We start from the raw sequence: 15,738 nt of genomic DNA, 5'->3' as shown, positions 1-15,738 counted from the left end.
GTGCCTAACATGGACCCAACTTGACTCGGCCCAATGTGGACTTGACTTGACTTAGCTTACCGTGAACTCTACTTTACTTTATTTGAGGTGCGTTCGACTGGAATTAGTTCAAAGTGTGTTTGATTTGACTAGACTCAACCTGATGTGGGTCTCACTCGACTTGAATTAATATGGGCTCGACTATACTCGATCAAATGCGGGATCAAGTCAACTAAGCAATACGTGGACCCTATTAACCTTGGTATGACTTGAACTCAGCCTAACCTGGATCAATCGATCTATTTGACTTGGTCTGAGTCAATCTTATCCATCTTAACATGGGACTGACTCAAATGAACCTGGTCTTTACCTCCCTCAACTTAACCTAGGCACGACCTGACATGCCCAATATGAGTCCAACCCAAGTTGGTCCAACATGAGCCATCTCAGTTTGACCCAACTTGCCCGAAATTGTAATTGACTTGACCTAAAGTTAGTCTAACCTAAGTTGTCCTAACCCTTGCTCTACTCGACTCAGCACAATCATGCCTAACTTGGCCTGACGTGATTCTAACTCATCTCAGTTTGAGTTGGAATCGACCTAATATGGGCCCATGTCGACCAACTTGAGATGATAGCAATGTAGCTTAACTATAGTTACACCTATTTTTATTCATATCAAGTGTAAATTTGGATTGAGTAAATATTTTTCTTTATATAGGAATCTTTTTTTAAGTATTTATCATTTTTATTTTAATGGATTAAATATGTTTTTCATTCGCGTAGTATAACACAAAATTTGTTTTTGTTCCTAATCGAAACCTTAAACCACGTGCGTATTTGTAATAAGAAAAAGTTTGGTATGAGACACTCACAACATATCACATTAACTTTTTTTTGACGTGGCAAACGGACTTTCAATATGGAGTAGAGGAATTATAATGTCCACCTCAATGATGAATTATTGTCTATATAACCATGAAAGTAGAGGAACTAAAACCAATTTTAACTTTATTTTTTTATTTAAAATAATTTTTTTCATATAAAAAAGATTTAAAAAATATATCATAATTAATATTTTTTATATTAAAACTCAATCTTATAATCATGATAAATATTATAATTAATATAGATGTGAATATGTATTTATAAATATTAATTATAGTATTTACATTAATTATAATTATAAGATACAGTTTTAATATTAATTATAATATTAATTATGATATTAATTATAATATTTATATCAATTATAAATATTAATTAATATTATAATTAATATAAATATTATATTAAGTATTATAATTAATAATGAATTGGAACTTATAATTAATATAGATATTATAATTAATATTTATAAATAAATATTCAAATTTATATTAATTACAAAATATTTATTATAATTATAAGATCCATTTTTAATCTAAATAAAAAATATTAATTATAATATAATATTTAAATAATTTAAACCTCTTTTGCATAAAAAAATATTGCATATAAAATAAAGTTAAATAATAATAATTTTTAATCTTTATGTTAATGTGAATAATCACTAATCGTTAAGATAAAAAAACATCATAATATTATAATATAATTTATGTTTTGTTTGACAAAAAAATTAACGTCATTGTTATGAAATATTCATTTTAATAATTTTCTTAATATAAAAATCTACTTAAATTAAAATTTTGACAAAAAATAAAAATAAATTCACATTATAATAAAGAAACGAAAAAAATATATTTAACTTGATTTTTAATTAAATTTTTTACTTTAAAAATTGATCCATAAGTTGACTCTAAACTTTATCTTATGTGGGCTTTTTAATTGTAATATATGTTGTTCAGAACCAAATCCTATGGAAGAAGCCGAATTGACATGTCTAATCACATTATGTAGATAGGATAATTTAGAACAATGTTCATAAAAATAATGTTTCTACTTATCAATATATCCAATAAATGTATACCACTTTACGTTTTTCTTATCATGCATTTTTACCTCTTTTCATTTTATTTTCTTTTATCTCTTTCTTGTAAACTCACAGCACATGGAGGATTTTCCTCAAGGAGATTTTTTTTTTTCAACAAAGTGTAAAAGTGATCTCAAACCAAAAAGACAACAAGGTGTAAAAAAAGACGTAATATTTTGGGCTGATAGAAATTTAAAGGAGGCAAATTCTTATTGCAGCTTATAAATTGTGACTGCACGTAATCTCCTTTTAAATTTTTAAAATTGTTTTCCTTCAAGAATTGAAAATCTGAAATTCAAAAATTACATTTTGAAAAAATAAATTTAGAATAGATGTTTGTATTGAGGAAATGAAATTCTGGAATATAATTGGAAAATCAAAATCCCATTTAAAAAAAAATCGAAATATAAAAATACATTATAAAAAAATTTCTAAAAAACAAAATTCAGCAATATATTTTGAAAAAGGAATTCTGAAAATCAGAAAAATGTTCCAGAAATTTAAATCTTGAAACGTGTTCTAAAAAAAATTTAGAATGTATGTTGATCGGCACCTTCGCATTTTTGTTATTTCTATAAATATAGGTGCACGTTAAAATTTGATCAGGTGCAGAAAGTAATTGACTTTGCAAATGGAATACTACTATTTGCCACTCCCTCATCACTTGAACACAATCCTCATTTACCTACAGTAGCTTTTTCTTTCTGAAACCTATGAGAGGACTTTTAAATCGATATAATCTAATAATAATCGATGAAAAAAATGAATAATTTTATTATATTGAACTTAATATTATTTATAAATTCACCATTATTTTATATTTTTAAATTATCAAACAAGTTATACTTATTTATTGAAAAACCATTTAATTAAATTTTTTAGTAACTATTAAAGTAAAACCAAATTAAATGATTATTTTGATAGACTATGTAAAAATATTATATTACTAATAATTATATAAATATATTTAGATATTTTATATTTTTGTTATACTCTTTTAATATATTATTTGACATTTTCTTCGATAAAAAAATAAAAACAAGACAAAACAAAAAAGGAATCCCTTAAAATAGTTTTAGATTGAATTATTAAATATAATTTAATATTTTATTCAAATGAGTTTAATAATATGTTAAGAAAATCATAATAATTAATTCAAAATAGTTCTCTCCGCATAAATTAGCATAATTATTTAAATAAAAAAATAGGTTATGTTTTTTAAAACAAATTCACCTTCAGAATCTTTCTTGAAATTTCTTTAAACATTTTTCTCTTTAATCTATTAATTTCATCACTATTTAAACTAAATTTTATTATTTTCAAATAAATGATCAATAATCAATAGTCAACAATATATGTTTCAGAATATTTATTTCAAATTTGAGCAATTATAATATAGCTTACCTGTTCAAAAAGATTTATTTATCCTATGTATTGCACAAATAAAAATAAAAATATAATTTATCTGTTCAAAATCAATTTAATTGAATCCATGAAGATAATGTAAATGTTATTTGAATATTTTCAATTCTATTTAATCCTAACTTCACGTTGCCAACACAAGGAGACAGAAACGAATTTACAGAAATGGTCAAATTGTGAGCATTTGCAAAAGTAAGTCGTTCCAGGAGTCAATTGGGCCTGGGAGACACCAATGCAGGCAATCATTCTGGACCTTAGCATTGAGCAAAGGGTGAAACTGGCGGTATGGGCCTGGATGCCCATCGGGCCTCAACAGTGAAAGCCCAGTTGTGTCCAAAAGTTTGAAGTTGGCACTTGCATTCTTAGCCCTGTGAAACTCTTCAAGTTCAATGCTTCTCATGATGGAATCCTCATACCTCACATCTATCTGCTCCTCTTTGAAGGGAACTGTCCTATTGCAGTACCCTCCACTGAACCACTCCCCATTCTCAAAGTGGTCTGGTGTGGTGGTTCTGAAGAACACAACCGCTTTGTGCTCTGAATGTGTCATGAAATCAAAAACCTGATGCAATGCTTTGCGGTATGCATGTTGGTATCCTGCATCTGTTAAATTCTTTCCCTGGCATTTGTTGCAGCCTGTTACAGTGTTATTTTCATGGTATATTGCTGTTTTGAGGAACCATTTGCCACCTGCGATTACAATGTAGTCAAAGTTCTTGTATTGGCTGGTCCACTTGTCGTCCACAATGTCAAGATGGAGCTGTGTTTCTGAAGAGGAAACTCCATTGATGTCCTCGAATATATCTGCTTTGAGAAGGAATGGGCTCCATAGTGCCGAGAGTGTGAAGTTGTAAGAGGGGAACTTCCATATCCTTGATTTATATTCTTCATCATGGTACACCTCATCAGCTGCTTCCACCTGCACTGGACCACACAATCACTTGGACAAATCTATATCGATGCCACAAATCATGCGGCAATAATTGGTAAAGTAATAGATTAACAACGCATACCCGTGAAAGGAGCAATTGAAAGAGAAAAAACGATTGAACAAGAAAATGTTCTAGTTACTGAATATGAAGTTCAGACTAGAATACGTACATGGAGCAATGAATATTCACTGGAAGACACCTGGTGTTTACACTGGTTTATTCATGGCTAGTAAAAGTTTACTCTATTCCCACACCAAATGTTTTCGCACTAATGATCATTGATCACAAAATTAGTCTCTGGTTAGTGTTTGTTTACAAGTATTTCAGAATTGAGGTAGGCAAAGCTGTTTGAAAAAGACAACAAACTATCATGGAAGCAGTGGACCAACCATACATGCACAAGCTGTTTTCCACAATCCTACTTCTGCAGCTTTATTTACAAAGACATATCACTATCATATCATCAAGGACATTGCATGTAGTGCAAGCTGTTGAACTTTATTCCTCATGAATGAAATTTGGAACCACTCTTATAAATAATTACTTATTTATTAGCTCTAACCACTCTAACTACACCAACAATCTATGCAACTATTAGGCTAGATCACACCATCACATGAACTAGACTCTGTATAGACCTAATGGCCCCATTCCGAATTCTTGGCTTTATTGTAAAATAAAAAAGGAGGAAAAAAAAAACGAGAAACGTGAATCATTTTAGTTTCTTGTGATTTGACAAGCCAGCGAAGAGGAATCATGAGTGTGTCTAAAGCTGAGTAGAAAACAATTGACACCTAAGTATTACAGTTCACAAGAAACCATCTCTTGTCAGCCAGAGAGATCAAGAAAAGCATTAAGAAGCTCTAAAAAAGGAAAGTTAGAACAGAGAAGAGAGAACAGATAGGGTACTTTCTAATGACAAACCAAAAGGCCAAGCATGTGAAATTTGCAATTGGTTAGCAGAAGGAATTAACTGTACCTGTGAGAGAAGGCAAAGTAGAGATTGCACATGGTTGCGAGAGATGGAATCACCAATAAAGGCCCATGATTTATCTCTCATCATGTCAAGGAATTTCTTTGGACTGAACTTGGGTAGTTCACAGTCCCTTGGGTTCCACCTCCAATAAAGGTACCCCGAATCAGGCCGTCCATTTCTCATGCAGTTCTGATGATCTTCAATCACACGGCAGCTCTCATTATCGTACCTTGGACCATTTAGGTCCGGCACCCAATCTCCCACAAAAAGATCACACTCCACTGCATCTAAATATTTCAAAGGAAAATTATAAGCATTGCATCAATACACACACACATATACACCTGACATTTCTAACTTTTAATCACAAAACTTGTCGTTGTGGCATTTCAATTCAATGTAAGAAAGAACCTGACTATAGCTGAGAAAAAAAAATCATGATCCATGTGGTTAAATTATGCCCCACTAGTGTTCTGATGAACAGTTTGATAGGTAGCAGGGAAATTAATACTTATTTAAATATTAACACAGAAGAAAACAGGTCCCCAAAGTCTAGAAACTAAAAAGTTTCAGAATTCACATTCCGTGACAGAAACCATTGCATGCAGAACTGAAAGATCTAAATGGTTCCAAACAACTGAAACCCCAAATAATTATCAGAAGAAAGAAGTAGAAGTGGGGTTCTGCCACTTTTCTTATCATATATTGTTCTAGTTTGACTCAGAGGGGAATTTATCCTACCCAAGTAATGTAGAATTGTCTCCCAGAAAGGATAAAGGATGCATGTGGTTTTTTTACTAAAAATAACAAATCGCAAACACATTTTTTCTGTTGCAGACCATGCAGATGAACTGTCTTTGACACTACAAAGAAACATGAAATGATTTGTTACCTTGGGGAGATGTTTGGGTCTGGTTTACAGGAAAATCAACAGAATAAGATGGCGGAGGCGGAAAAGAAAGAAAGGGTGAGTGTGCTATTGCATTTGCAAGAGGGGGAGGATTGTGCACAACAGATGAAAAGCTGAAGGAATCGGTGAGGAGGAGGCGAATAATGAGACCCACCAAGAGACACGACACTGCCAACTTAAGGAAGACATGGTGATGACGATAGTTGTGCTTCTGTACGGATAATGGCTTCAAATCAGACCTCGTTTCCCTCATCTCCTGTCACTCCACACCGAGAAAGGAAAATCTGTGATGCTGAAAACAGTAGTTGAGAACAGAGGCTTGAGCCAGTAAACCGCTACTTTCTCAAAACAAAACAAACGGTCCTTACAAGAGTGACCAACTAATTGTGGGTATGGATAGAAACATTTTAGTATTAATAGAATTAAAGTGCTGCATGTTTTTTTGCATACTTCCTCTGCTTCTGTACTTTTATGTGTGCTATCACTCACGGGCAAGGCTCTGTTTGGATTGGTAAATGTTAAAACAACGTTTGCACAGTTCCGAGGGAAGAAGTGAAACTTGTCCAAATAGAATGTGTGTCGTACTAATAACACAATATGCTGTTTGTCTGTTTTTATTTTATTTTATGTATTCTCATCTTTCTACAGCTTTTATGTCCTGTCATGTGTTGTGCTCACATTCTGTCATTTTATATTTTAAGATGGGATTTATATTTCATCTTTTGTACATAAGTAAATTTTAATGAAAATTCTTCTTTTGAATTAACCACGCCATAGCTATAAAATCCCAGCAAAAAATGAATGAAAGACAAATCTATTTGACAGACCAAAATCCTCCTAATTTCGAGTTTGCTTAGAAGGAAACTTTTGTTGCAACTGTTGTTTTCTTACCAAGTATTGGTCAACTTTTCAACGTTGATGCTGAAATAAACCTAAATTTTACAGGTTTATTTTAGAAATAAAAAGATTAAGATTATATCACATGTTAACGACGTATGCTGAGGGCATCATATTCTGTCGCAATTTTTCTCTTTATGTGCCTTTTTCTTTACATTGTCGTGATCGCATCTGAATTTCTTTATCAATTGGTTTCATTAATTCGGAAAGCTTTATTCTCTAACCTTTTTTTACCCAATCTCATCTCATTTTCTGTCATTCTTTAGTAATCAAATATATAAAATTTCAGGATAATCTCTTTTCTTTGTTACAGATGGTCCCACACAAAAACCTTAAAACTGCATAATAAATTTAAATCATGACGGAATCTGTAAAAATATAGTTTGATTTTGGGTTTATTCAAATAGCACAATCTTTTGAAAATCTTCTTAGGACAAACACATGTGAAAAGAGATCCGAATTACCAATTATCACAAATCTCAACGTGTTTAAATTAAATTAATAAAATGTATCCTATAAAAAAACACCCAATAGAAAAAAGTATATATTTTTTAAATAGATTTTAGTTCTTTAGAACATTAATATTTATTCTGGAGGGTAAAAATAATTTGATTAAAGAAAGTTGACGATAGATCTATAATGAGTGGTAGTTAGCCAACATAACCCTGTCAAAGATCCTATCATGCTTCTCATTTTTCTTTTTCTTTCTTTGCTTCTCTCCAATAATAGTTATACAGAACTATATGACATATAACTTCTCAATTTTAATAGTAATAAAGTAAATAATAATATTTAGGTGAAAAATTCAAGTGCATAGATGGAAGTTCCATTAATTAAATATAAGTGGGAAGAACAATATATATTAAAAAACTATTATTTAATGTTTTATTAAAGATAACGTGAAATATTTTAGATATATATTTACTCTTAAACTTATGATTCATTAAATGCAAATTTCTCCAAAATACTTACCAACTCTGTGATTATATCCAGTCAAATAACCCAAACAATTCTTTGGCATAAAAATGATTTTCCATCATAAATTTGGTTATAATATTTTCTTAACTCTAATTATCCTGTGAGGTGACGTGCACTGCAAAAATCAAAGCCAAAGCTGAAAGCTCAAGGCCAGCTCATAATCCTTTCCATTATTAATTCCTTTTATTTGAAAAAAGGAAAAAGGATAGAGGTGTGTTGATGTGAATTGTATTCCACCCATTTTTTTTGTGTTGTTCCACATCTTATCTAAGATTATCATGAATAAACTTTTGTTTGGATTTTAGTTTGAATCACCTAAATCAATTTGTATATTTAACAATGTACCCTACATGGCCTACTTAATTTCTATGTATTGAAAAATCAAGTCCAACCATATACTTAAAAGCTAATCAATTAGACAGAATTTTTCTTTAATTTCAAAATTAACTTATAAATTCGTGCTAAATCAAAGTCACCAATAAGATATTTTTTTTTATAAATACATGTTTTCCAATATAAGATAAAGATATATATTTAATAATATCTACTACTTTCTATCATAAATATACTTAAATTTTAGATAATTTTTTACAAATATCTTTTATGTCTAAACAGAAGATTTGCAATCAAATAATGTTAGAAAAAGACACTAAATATATAAAAAATTATAAGCAGCAACAAGAATGTGATTTTCCCCTTCATACAAGAACAACCACTTTATTAAAATATTTAATATATTTTTAGATAATTAAATAAAATTCACCTCAAATTTCAATTAACTTAATTTATTCTTATATGAAATCCATACGTATTATCTTAATAAAACAATCCTTTTTAATTTTATTTTCTTTTACTTTATAAGTCTGAGGTATTTGGTATGTATCAAAATGAATTATTTTATATCTTTGTTTTTTAAAGATAAAAAGTCTACAGTGTAATAAAATAGAGGAACAGCTCCAGCTCCTTTCAACTTAAATATTCTCAAACGATAAAAAAAAATTCAAACAATAATAAATTTAACTAATTTTACCTTCTTTAATAATATTATTCTTGAAACATAATTTATTTAACGGACATTCTATTTTCAATAAAAAGATTATTCATCGTAGTAAGTTCCAATGAAAAATATTTTAGAAAAATGATATTTTGAATTAAAATTAGTATAATTAAATAATGTTAACTGATTTAATTAGTTAATATGTAAATAGTTATTTTTATTTATATGTAAATATAAAAAATACAGGAAAACATAGGGATAAAAGAAAGAGAGTAATGAAAGTCTTGGATGTTTTCCCCCGTAAAATAGATAGACAGATCAGGCTAAAGGAAACATGATGGGATGAAATAATATGAAAAATAGGGAATACAATTAAGCAAGCATACAATTATAAATAAGATATATTTTACAATATATATTATAAAATGAATAAAAATATATATAATATATAAAGTTAAACATTAACTAATACATGAATAAATTGTGTTATAACTTGTATTTTGTATAAAATATACTTCGTAAAAGTAGATCAAACTCAACATGTAAAATGTCAAATGGTAAGCTGTTAATATTTACCATAGTTACTTTGGAGCAGTCCCACCTTTCAATTGTAAGGTTTAAATCATAAAAAAATAGTGATTTGAATGAGATTTTTTTTGGAATATTTTACTAGTGAAATTAAAAAAAAATTATAAGTAAAAAAATTTAATTAATGAAATTTCATTTTATAAAATTGTGTATTTATATAAACAATTTTTTTAATCTTTTTTTAAAAATTAGTTTTCTATTTTTTTTTCATATTTGACTATATCCTAGTAATGTTAATAGCTAGAGAAGAGAATATAACTTGAATATTAGAATTTTTTTGTTTAAATTAAATTTTTCTTTATCCTTTTTCTTTCTTTTGTTGCATGGGTGGTCTGTATGTCTAGGGACATGTGATTGCATGTGTGATTTGATGACAAGAATACCTACAGGTCTGGAGTCACCGTATTACTTTTGATTTGATACTAAATTTATGTGTGTATTATCTTTATAAAAAAATATATGATATGTTTAATTGATTTTTTTATCATGTTAGATTAATTATGTTGTATAGAAAATGGATTGGATTGTAAAACATAAATGGATGTCATTTGATATTGATGATGTGAACATAATGTTTATTAAAGAGTAAGAATATTTGTCGTGTAATGGTAAATGTCTTGAATTAAGAATGTTTGTTTGTATAGAGATTATTTTAATTTTACTGTTTAATAAACTCATATTGAAAGATGTATCAGATATTTGATATAGATTTCTCTGATTTAGTTTACAATATAGGATAAAACAGAATCTTGTCAGTTATAAGAGTTTATCTTGTCACATGAATAATGTTACTTATTTTTACTGAGTATCAAAGAAGATGATAATGTATAAGGGCAAAATCTTTAACGTTTAAATCCTATGCAAGTGTTTTTTTTTTTTTTTTTGAGTTTAAATTCTATGCATATGTTTCTATTCTATAAGTCATCAAATATAAGTATATAAATGTTATGATAAATTGATAGACCTAATATAGGCATTTAAAAAAATTACAATTATATATGTAATACAAATTCATGTCATGGACAAAACCACTTGAACTTGTCATACAATGGAAGAATTTCATGTAATCTTGCAAATATTTCCAGTTTGTTCCATTATCACGTTCCAAATAATGTTTTCCGAATCAGATGGATGGAAAAAGATTCACCTTCTCCAACCTGTGGTAAAATATTTTCTTTCTACGTTTTGATTATGTAGCTGCTCTAGGTGGTTTCATGCCAAATCCATGCTTCACTTTCTCCACTCTGTTACATTGTCAAAAAAGCATGGGTTCAAAATTAGCCCAAGTTAAATGCTCTTAGAGATAAATAAAATTTAATGCAATATCAACAAACTTATAAAATGTCAAATAGTGGAATCATATTAGGAAATGGAATAAACATCATCATGTGGAGTTAAGTTCAGGTAATGTACAGAGAAAGAAAGAATAATCAATTTGATGCATAAAAATGGTAAACTCTTCAATCGGATGCATCAAACACGACCATAAAATTCAGAAGTAAACCATCAGAACGTTTGCTTGCCTGTCTTCCACGTGTCTCTACAAAAGTTATCAGGCTTAAATTCTGCATCTTTTACATTTCAAATGTTTTTCTAAATATTCTATGTCATGCTAACATTTGATTGCATTAAACTTAATACATGGTCGTGTGCAAGTAGAAGATATATAATACCCAATAGACGTGTAAGTGACTCCGGTTGAGTTGAATTGAGTTTAGTCCAATCCAATCCAAATAAAAAAAAGGAAGATTACTATCAGAGAATTGGGTGCAAAACGCTTACACCCCTCCTCGATGGAAACAAAAAAACATATGACAGAACATCAGAAATGTACCCTAGATCACTGGTACCAAAAATTACACAACTTTTCAGCTGTCTTATTTTCTTCATTTTCACCAACAAAATTGATAAATAAAATAGTGAACAATGAAGACACAAAAAAGAAAAATTTAAGTATATTATATCCCTTTTACAGAACAATAAAATGATTCACAAACTATCAGCTGCAGCCTGCTACAGAACAGTGCCTCTCACCCTTGGTAAACCTATAATGATTTGCAAGATTCTAATCGTTCTATTTCTAACCTAAAAACCATCTTGCAAATTGCCAAGTGAAAATGTGTAACTTGGAAACCTGTTTCCAATCTAGGGCTCAAGATCACAGGCAACTGTGAAAATGTGGCTTGCTAGTAAAATGTTATGAAATTGTGTTTTAGGCAATCAGTAAAAACATATCATCTCTATGTATAAAGTAGGAAAAAGAGAAGAGTGCATTAAAACAATAAAGGAAGACTACAATTGGTAAAAGAAAATTATTTTTTTAAATGGTAAAATTAATTTTTCACATATTTACTAACCCAGTGTGATATAACTCGTTATTAATTGAATTCATTTTGTTTATATTTGATAAAACTAATAATATAGATTTAATATACTTCAATTTAACCCAACTCAAATACTTTTATTTGAATAAATTTTTATGAAAATCAACTTATACATGCTTATAAATATTTCTATATCATCATAAAATAAGTTAATATTAATTTATGGATTAAGTAACTTACGAAAGTTAACTTAATTAAATATTAATGCAATATAATCTAATTTTAATATATAATGCTTATAGATAACATTTTCATATTCAAAAGTTATAATGATTTGCAAGATATGGATGGTTTTATTTCTATGTCAATTGGCATGCACAAATATTACAAACATCCAAGATGGCATAGAAACTTTGAAAATGAAGTAAGGGATTATGAACATTTTTTAAAGTAAAACATTAATAACTTAGCAGTGAAACACTAGCATCTCCAAGTATATCGTAGGAGCTAACACGAGTGAATTAAAACAATAGAGGGAAGAGAATCATTATAGAATATATATGAAAAGAATAGCACTTACGTTGGTGCAAGTTTGCCTAGCCCTTTCAGCACTTCACCTGTGTCTTCATTCAGCACCCTCCCAGAAATTTCAATGATATAAAACCTATCTCTATCTTTGGGGAGTCCTCTCCGAACTAGCAAATCCAAGTCTTTTTGGTGAAGTTCCCTTCCATTTACATAAATATCAGTATTTCCACCAGAACATTTGTACGCCATGGGAAGATTGAACTCTTCCATAAATGGCTGCAGGAGAAATCACCTTATTTAATTAAAAGGATGGTGGGTTCCAAATCCAAATAAATAGAAAATTCATTTAAAGTGGATTGAATCTAGATTAAATCCACTTTTGTTAATTATATGAAATTCACTTTGTCAATTACATTAAATCCATTCAACCTAGACGTAGACCAATTCGACTCTACATCGGTCCAGATCCAGACGACTCGACATCGGTCTGGGTTCGGACGACTCGACATCGATCCAGGTCCGAACAACTCAACATCGGTCCGGGCCCGAATGACTCGACATAAGTCTGGGCCTGAACGACTTTTCATCGGCCCAGACCCAAACGACTCGACATTGGCACGGGTCCGCTCGGCTCGAAATCGGTCCGGGCTCGATTCTCTCGAAATTGGCCCGGGCCCGAACGACTCACAATCGGCATGGGCCCACACAACTCGACATCGGCCTCGACCCGGGCCCGCTCTGCTCGATATCAGCCCGAGCCCGCTTTGCTCAACATCGGCCCGGGCCTGCTCGACTCGACATTGGCTTGGTCCCGCTCGGCTCAACATTGGCCCGGGCCTACTCGGCCCGAAATTAGTATGGGGTTGATCGTCTCGACATCGGCCCGGGCCTGAACGACTCAAAATCGGCCCGGGCCTGAACAACTCAAAATCGGCCCGGGCCTGAACAACTCAAAATTGGCCCAGGCCCGCACGACTCAACATCGGCCCCGACCCGGACGACTCAACATCGACCGGAGCCCGAATGACTAGACATCGGCCCAAGCCCGTTCGGCTCGACATCGGCTCGAACCCGCTTGGCTCGACATCAGTCCGGGCCCGCTCGGCTCGACATCGACCCGGGCCCGAACGACTCAATATCGGCCTAGGCCCAAACGACTTGACATCAGCCCGGGCCCGCTTGGCTTGTCATTGGCCCAGGCCCGCTTGGCTCGACATCGGCCCAGGCCCGCTCGGCTCGACATCGACACGAGCCCGAATGACTCGACATCGGCCCGGGCCCGCTCGACATCGGCCCAGGCCCGCTCGGCTCTACATTAGCCCGGGCTCGCTCGGCTCGATATCGGCCCAAGCGACTCGTCATCGTCCCGACTTTGCTTGGCTTGACTTTTGTCTGGGCCTGCTCGGCTCGACATGAGCCTTAGACTACTCGGCTCGATATGGGCCCGGGCCCACTCGGCTCGACATGGGCTCGGGCTCGCTCGACTCGACATCTGCCTGGGCCCGCTCGACTCAATATTGAATCTGAAAGACTCTGCTCGGCTTGGTATCGGCTCTGGCCGACTCGGGTCGAATTGGCCCAGGGTTGACTCGGCTCGACTTTGGCCCGAAATGACTTGACTCGACTTTTGTCCATACCGATTGAATTCGACTTGGGCCCGGACGACTCAGCTCGACGTGGATTTGGATCGACTTTGCTCAACCTGGACCTGAATTGTGTTGGCTCAACTGGATTGGGCCAAGTCAAAATCCAACCTAAAATGCAATTTGGATAATCCAAAAATGTATCCAATCTATATCTAACCCATATCCAATTAAAAGATTAAATTTAAAATCCAAAAATATGGATTTAAATTTAAAATAAATCCATTTAAATAGATAAAACCAATATGAATTTAGATAATTATGGATTGGATTTTGTAATTTGGATTTTTTCTTACCTTTATTTATAATACAACCAACATATAGCCATAGAATGGTGGAATTAACTTACAGGAATTATTCCAAGACATGGCCCTCCCATCACACCCCCAAAATCCACCCGTAAAATCATACCTGTTCAAAGCAAGAGTTAATGCACTATATAAGCAATCACCACAACATTTATAATTGCTTCCAAATTGCAAAATCACTCATCCAGGAAATGTTATTATGTAAAGAGGATTAATACCAAAGCATGAAACTCAATTTTATTTTGTCAGTGAACACTTATATACTACAGAAAATTGGAATTTAACTGAATCTACTAACTAAAACAGAAATTGATGGAAGCTCTATGATATATCACAATCTAACCAATAATTTCCAGGCTGGATTGGTCCTGCTAGTTTTTCAGCCTTCTTGATGACAAAGTTTGGTATGGGCTTCCCATTTACAGTAACAAGGCTTGAATCGCCTGTATGATTAGAGCAGGAGAAATCTTGGAAGCTTTTCTTGATAGTGTTTGCAGAACATGATTGACCAAATATGTAACCAACAATCTCGTTTTCAACTTGAAGTGAGACATTGTCGGTGGATGTTGTTACAATCTCAGTCGCAAAAAGAAAAGATTTTGAGGAATTGTCCGGAGTGACTAACTGAAATTCTTCTTCTGCACCATCGCTGTTGATGGCACTGTCTACCACCGAAGCAAAAGTACGCTCAGGGGATGTTTCTTCTTCACTGGTGGAACCACTACTACTCCTTATTGCATTGTCCACCACCCAAGTAAAACCTGCAGGGAAATCTGTATTGAATATTGCTCCCAAATTGGCCATGTTTGAAAGTTGAAATTTTCTTAAGGGTAGCACTCTCCCCCTTAAGTATACCCAGTTGGAATAATTAAATGGTAAACCATACATCACTGTTATCATAGACTGTTAATTAAATCCTTTTATTATTTAGATTTTATTAGTATGAAAAATGAAACTAAATTGACTAATCGTCGAGTAATACACATATTTGAGTATTCTAGAATCTGGTCTCCTTTACTCTTTCAATTAACTTTATTTTAAGTTGATATATATTATGATATTGTATTTGAAATTGACTTTAAATTAAAGTTATATTGCAGTTTACGTAACATATTTGATTAGGTACATGTAATTCTAATAATAATAAAGCTGTATATATACAACATAAACTTTATAAATGATTATTGGTTTCTTTCAGTTCTATCATCTATCATCTTAGGACTGTTTCTTCCCATAAACATGGTTGTTAGCAGGATTACAACAATAATATCAAATAAAATAATA

At 32.1% G+C, this 15,738-nt stretch overlaps 2 protein-coding genes across 3 annotated transcripts; both read right to left on the bottom strand.

Moving 5' to 3' along the window:
* Window positions 1-3,396: 3,396 nt before the first annotated feature.
* LOC137831886 (protein trichome birefringence-like 25) lies at window positions 3,397-6,768 on the bottom strand. Its single transcript, XM_068639773.1, has 3 exons — window positions 6,174-6,768; window positions 5,285-5,568; window positions 3,397-4,292 (listed from the first exon to the last, which is right to left on the bottom strand). Exons 1-3 carry the CDS (start codon window positions 6,442-6,444, stop codon window positions 3,543-3,545), a joined length of 1,305 nt encoding a protein of 434 aa, XP_068495874.1. The 5' UTR covers window positions 6,445-6,768; the 3' UTR covers window positions 3,397-3,542.
* Window positions 6,769-10,582: 3,814 nt separating this feature from the next.
* Window positions 10,583-15,274, bottom strand: LOC137831885 (uncharacterized). 2 transcript variants are annotated; one of them, XM_068639771.1, is made up of 4 exons: window positions 14,798-14,936; window positions 14,496-14,557; window positions 12,556-12,779; window positions 10,583-10,895 (listed from the first exon to the last, which is right to left on the bottom strand). In XM_068639771.1, exons 2-4 carry the CDS (start codon window positions 14,553-14,555, stop codon window positions 10,841-10,843), a joined length of 339 nt encoding a protein of 112 aa, XP_068495872.1. In that variant the 5' UTR covers window positions 14,556-14,557; window positions 14,798-14,936; the 3' UTR covers window positions 10,583-10,840. The 2 variants fall into 2 exon arrangements, with proteins under 2 accessions (XP_068495872.1, XP_068495873.1); XM_068639772.1 differs by having other exon boundaries at window positions 14,496-15,274.
* Between the last annotated feature and the right edge of the window lie 464 nt (window positions 15,275-15,738).

This window comes from Phaseolus vulgaris, chromosome 6 (assembly GCF_000499845.2).
Source record: "Phaseolus vulgaris cultivar G19833 chromosome 6, P. vulgaris v2.0, whole genome shotgun sequence".
NCBI lineage: Eukaryota > Viridiplantae > Streptophyta > Magnoliopsida > Fabales > Fabaceae > Phaseolus > Phaseolus vulgaris.
The sequence above is the reverse complement of the archived record's forward strand: the minus strand, read 5'-3'. Positions and strand labels throughout refer to the sequence as shown.